This window comes from Cydia splendana, chromosome 17, assembly GCF_910591565.1.
Source record: "Cydia splendana chromosome 17, ilCydSple1.2, whole genome shotgun sequence".
NCBI classification, from domain to species: Eukaryota; Metazoa; Arthropoda; class Insecta; order Lepidoptera; family Tortricidae; genus Cydia; species Cydia splendana.
Window position 1 is genome coordinate 13,661,353 of NC_085976.1, and position 6,000 is coordinate 13,667,352.

The 6,000-nt window shown below is 40.6% G+C and overlaps 1 protein-coding gene across 1 annotated transcript in view; it reads left to right on the plus strand.

The window, feature by feature from the left end:
- Positions 1-2,511, plus strand: part of LOC134798853 (lachesin-like) — a 94,849-nt gene extending 92,338 nt beyond the window's left edge. Inside the window, exon 6 of the mRNA XM_063771245.1 lies at positions 2,300-2,511. Coding sequence (XP_063627315.1) covers positions 2,300-2,462 — 163 coding nt within the window. The 3' untranslated portion in view covers positions 2,463-2,511. The remainder of the gene's footprint in view (positions 1-2,299) is intronic.
- Positions 2,512-6,000: the final 3,489 nt, after the last annotated feature.

Genomic DNA, 6,000 nt, shown 5'->3' on the forward strand with positions numbered 1-6,000 from the left:
AAATCATAATGCCAAATTATGTAAATGATCAGATAAATTATATTAATACAAAAGCTTAAATATTTGCTAAATTATTTATTCATTTCATACGTCTACCAGGCCATTCCGAACGTACGCTGACATTAGAAAGATATTTGAATCATGTTATTTCATTAACGTGCTTCTCGCCCGCGTCAATACATGTACGGACAGGAACGAGCGAACTGCAGGATAACTCAATCTGCCTGATTCGAACTTTAAGATACGTCATTAATAGATCTAAAAACGATATGGGTTAGAAGTGTCAGTGTCAAAAGTGACGTTGTTCTTTGAAGAAACTTCACGTTTTACATGACATATCTAATCAATAACGTTTCTAGATCTATTAATTGACGTATCTTAAAGTTCCAATCGGGCCGAATGACAGCAGTTAGATATAATTCTGATATCAGTGTAGTTATGCACAAATTTGCCTGTTAGTAACTACCTATTTGTTTTTTTTTCTTGCACCTGTGTTTCTCCTCGTCGATTGGAGTATGGCTTTTTGCCGAGCCAAGTCCGCCCGTAATTGGGAAAGATGAGGTAGTTCGCTCCATTAACGCCCCCCAAAGAAAAAGGGGGAAAATGTACGGAATTCTCACGTTTCCATGACGTTTGCTTTTAGTCAGCAGTATTGGACTTAACTCATGATACGGAAGTAAGAAATGGTAGAGAGATAAAGACAGTATATATGTGTTCATATTATTGATATCAAGTTTTCAGATAGTGGTGCAATTTTTCTGGTAATTAGGCCAAATTTTATTAAAACATTGACAGTTCCGCTCCTCCAACCGTAAGAACGGTAACTGCTACTGGAAAACCAGTTTGAATTTCGAATTAATTGCGCGAAAATACGGTAAATGTTTAATGTGTTTTCAAATGGCTGATACGGCTATTATACGTTTGGGGAACAACAAACCTTTGTTAAGTTTTGTTTCTTTCTAACAAAAACAAATGTCAAAATGACCAATAGAGACAAACGATTATCAACGGCTTGTTAGACTTGAAGCATTTATTAACAGAAATTTCAATATTAATATTTTTCGGCTCGCAATATAGTCAAATAGCGAGCGAAGCCGAGTGACGTTAAATCAATATCAACTATATCAAATGAGGAAAAGATTCTTACAGTTCCGATGCAGTTCTTTGACTGTTGCTAAAGTCTGTAATGTCTGACATTAATTAGTCCACAACGACTTTCAGACAGAATCAAGAAATGTCATTTCTGCATATTTAAAAATTAATCAGATATATCAAATATATAATTATACCTTCAATCGAGAGACTTTCTTTAGTATTTGTATTAGGTCTATGGAAATAACTAAACTTTTAGGATAGTACATTTTAATTTATTTTTATATAATGTGTAGGTATTTCAAAGTTCACAAGGGATAAAGCGGGCCTTTACCACCTTTAACAATATTTAATTGTATTAGTAATTCGTAGTAGTATAGCAATATATAGCACTGCCGATGTTGAAAGTTATAACGATCCTTCATAACGTCCGAAACTACCTACAAACACTACCTAAATAACTTCGCAAACTGTACCTCTGGCTTTCATGTCAAAAGTAATTAAGTACCATCTGTACAAATTAAGTTATTATTTAATATAGATTAATTATGACTCCTCATTCATCTGACATGTCTCAAAATAGCTTCGCAAATGTAATTAGATGCGTAGAGTCTACTACTAATTGAAATTAGACTTTGTTGAAGTTATAAGTAATAAAATAAGCTTAAACTTGGTTGAATCTTTTGTTTTAATTAAGTAATAACTGAGGATGATGGGGTAATAAATTTGGTGAAGGACCTTATTCTTCGAATTTAAACTGTTGTGAGACATACTAACATTGAATAATTTTACGGTTTGGACTCACTTGTTTTTAGTCACTCGCGCGACATCTTATTACACATGAAACATGTGAAACATGCCGCGCGAGTGACTAAAAACAAATGAGTCCATACCGTAAAATTATTCAATGACCTATTCTTTTGTTTGTTTTTGGGTTTTATAAGTGCACCTATGTGCGAAAGGCAAATTTTCAGTTTCGCTTTCCGACTGCACCAGAATTACTGCCGCAGTGTTGCGACGCCGACATGACATTGTTATCGACTGCATTGCTGACGTACATGTCGAAAATTTTGTACTTTTGGTGGTGGTTTTGGAGCGCATTGTAACATATCAATCCACATACCGAGTCATATCTCTTGCTGTGTTTCAATAAACTTTAAAGAGCCATCTTAAACTACTGCCTACTTATTTACTGCTTTTCTTCTAGCTTCATCTACTGGTACCGCGGCTCACATGTTGTGAACTACGCGCAGCGCGGCGGTATCAGCGTCGAGACTGAACAACGAACGCGCACCAGCAGGCTACTGATCGCGCGCGCCGCGCCTAGAGACTCCGGGAACTACACTTGCGCTCCTAGCAGCTCTGGTTAGTACTTACATGCCTACCTAGCGACCTTCCTAGCAACTTTCGCCAAGGGCATCAGTGTGTAGACGGAACAACGAACGCGCACTAGCAGGCTGCTGATCGCGCGCGCCGCGCCTAGAGACTCCAGGAACTACACTTGCGCTCCGAGCAGCTCTGGTTAGTACTTTCATGCCTACGTAGCGACCTTTCTAGCAACTTTCACCTAGGGCATCAGTGTGTAGACGGAACAACGAACGCGCACTAGCAGGCTGCTGATCGCGCGCGCCGCGCCTAGAGACTCCGGGAACTACACTTGCGCTCCGAGCAGCTCTGGTTAGTACTTTCATGCCTACCTAGCGACCTTTCTAGCAACTTTCACCAAGGGCATCAGTGTGTAGACGGAACACGGACAACTAAAGCACACCAGCAGGCTGCTGATAGCGCGCGCCGCGCCTAGAGACTCCGGGAACTACACCTGCGCTCCTAGCAGCTCTGGTTAGTACTTTCATGCCTACCTAGCGACCTTTCTAGCAACTTTCACCTAGGGCATCAGTGTGTAGACGGAACAACTAAAGCGCACCAGCAGGCTGCTGATCGCGCGTGCCGCGCCTAGAGACTCCGGAAACTACACTTGCGCTCCGAGCAGCTCTGGTTAGTACTTTCATGCCTACCTAGCGACCTTTCTAGAGACTTTCATTAAAAGGCATCAGTGTGTAATAGACTGAACAACTAATGCGCACCAGCAGGCTGCTAATCGCGCGCGCCGCGCCTATAGACTCCGGGAACTATATACACTTGCGCTCCAAGCAGCTCTGGTTAGTACTTTCATGCCTACCTAGGGATTTTTCTGGCAACTTTCACCAAGAGCATCAGTGTGTAGACGGAACAACTAAAGCGCACCAGCAGGCTGCTAATCGCGCGCGCCGCGCCTAGAGACTCCGGGAACTACACTGCGCTCCGAGCAGCTCTGGTTAGTACTTTCATGTCTACCTAGCGGCCTTTCTAGAGACTTTCACTAAAGGCATCAGTGTGTAACACAGACGGAATAACGAATGAGCACCAGCAGGTTGCAACTACACTTGCGCTCCTAGCAGCTCTGGTTAGTACTTTCATATCTACCTAGCGACATTTTGTAGTGACCTTCACCACGTATGTAATTGCAACTGAATTTCAGAACTCCGTAAGCGTGATGTAGGAAATCTTAACGCCATCTGTTAGAATATTGTGTCTTGAAACCCTTGCAACATTCCACTTTTCGAACCACTACGCTTCTGTTAAAATTTTGAAATTTGGAAGCTTTTGCTTGTTCGGTTATCAATATCAGCACAAGGTGTTAAACAACAACTTTACCCCCTTGTATAAAAAAATACTGTTTCCAAATGGCCACGTTCCCGAGCAGTTTGTGTCACCTCCTTGCTGCAATATGCAGCATATATCCCTAACACACCAATATCTTGCTCGAAAACTGTAAAATTAACTTTCAGAACTAGTACTTACTAAAATTAATTCATTTTTATAGGGTTTTGAATGCCCATTGCTTAAACGTTTTTAAATTAAAATTAATTTAAATCCAGCCATTTTGCTTTTAGCTATTCTGTAAAAGCCTTTCAGTTTTATAATACCTTAACCTTTCAAATATTTTAAAACTCGTAAGTTTCGTTGGAGTTGAAATTTAAATCCAGCATGCCCTCTTTAGATAATATTCGGGAGTTCAGAGACCTCACAACACAACCTTTTGCTCAAATGAAAATATCGTTTAATCTTAACATAAATTCGATTGCCTAAGCAAAACATTTCCGTTCCTCCCTAGTAATTAAAAATCATTATTAATAATTGTTAAATACTTCAAACGTAATTGGACTGTTGTAATAGCAGTTAATAAAGATAAAACGGAATCTTGGTACTTAATAATTCCGCTCGTAATCGTAAAATTAACCCAGTATAAAACATTTTCATCGACTTTCTCGAGTGTTATTTCAATTGCTTAGCTCCAGAAATGCAAATGTTTTAGGTTTACCAGTAAAAGAACGTTCTTAAATCATCGATTGTTATTCTGTTTGTTACTTCGAGCAACACCGGCTTCCGACACATCGGAAGGGAGGGGCCCAAGCGATATCTTACCGTACAAATCTTTCTGCCATTTTTTGCGGGGGGAAAGGTGCACACAGTCACACTTCTCACACATTTACATACAAAATCCAATCTGTAATGACGACACAAATACATAGAAAATGACAAATCTTGCAAACCTCGATCTCTTTTTGTATACGGACGAGTCACAACACGCACACTAACACATTTACGTCAAAGAATTTTATTGTATTCTGAGAGATGAGAAGTCGGATTTGTCGCTCGACCGATCCGCAATTTGTACTGGGCGAGCAAAATCAATAAATCCAACAATTACATGAGACTAAAATATAAAAATTGTGTTTAAATGTAACTAGTAGTTCGCCCCGCACTGAGAACTCGCGGTTTGCCAAAAATTATATACAGCGATTGACTTTGTTGCACCTACTTACTCCTATAGTTCGACATAAAATAGTAGAAAATAATTTACAAGAAAAAAAAACCGACTTCTATGGGGGCCGGTGAAAGATTATTGTACATCTAAGATGGTGCACTATGTAGAAAAGGAGGTAAAACCACCCACTTTTCTTAGTAGGTAGCATTTCGTTTCTGTAAGGGTCGCAGTTTTAGCCTCACGAACCCACTTCTCTGATAGCAGTTCGGTTCTGTGAGGATTGCAGTTCGAACCTAACCAAAACCACTTTTCTAGTAGCATTTCATTTCTGTAAGGCTCGCAGTTCTAACCTAACCTAACCCACTTTTTTTCGGTTCTGTGAGGATCGCAGTTCAAACCTAACCTAACCCACTTAACGGCGCGTGCGGTGCGGTGTACGGGGGTTTGAGCGGGAGGGGCTAGTAAGTTTGGCATCATTATACTTTATACCGACATTTTATGGGAGGTAATAATAGTGGTTTATATAGCTTAGGTATCAGTGGTTTTCCGGGTCAAGGTCCGAGTCCGGGTCCGAGTCCGGGTCCGGGTTCAGTTCCGGGTCCAGGACCAGGTCCAGGTCGAGATCCAGGTCTAGGTCTTGGTCCAGGTCCAAGTCCGGATCCAGGTCCGGGTTCAGGTCCAGATAAGAGCCCGGATCCGGGTCAGGTCTGGCTCCAGGGCCAGCTCCGTCAAAATCGAAATTCGAAATCGCCAAACATGTAGTCATTGAAGAGTTCTGTTCTGATCATCATCAGTAGTTCCACTTCATCAAATGCGACAGTTTTTAATGTAAATTCTTGATTTTCTGATGAAAATACACAAATCTCTATACGCATGCCTTTAAGATTTGAGGAGTTCCCTCAATTCCTCATGGATACCATCATCAGACCTCGAGCTTGAGAAAAATGTGGCTTAAAAACTTAACTTGCTTAACAAACATAACGAAGAGGACAAATCGCCAAACGTGATCTATGCGTCGTTGAAAAGTTCCGTTCTGATCATCATCAGCAGTTCCACTTCATCAAATGTCACTTTTTTGAATGTATGTCCTTGATTTGTTG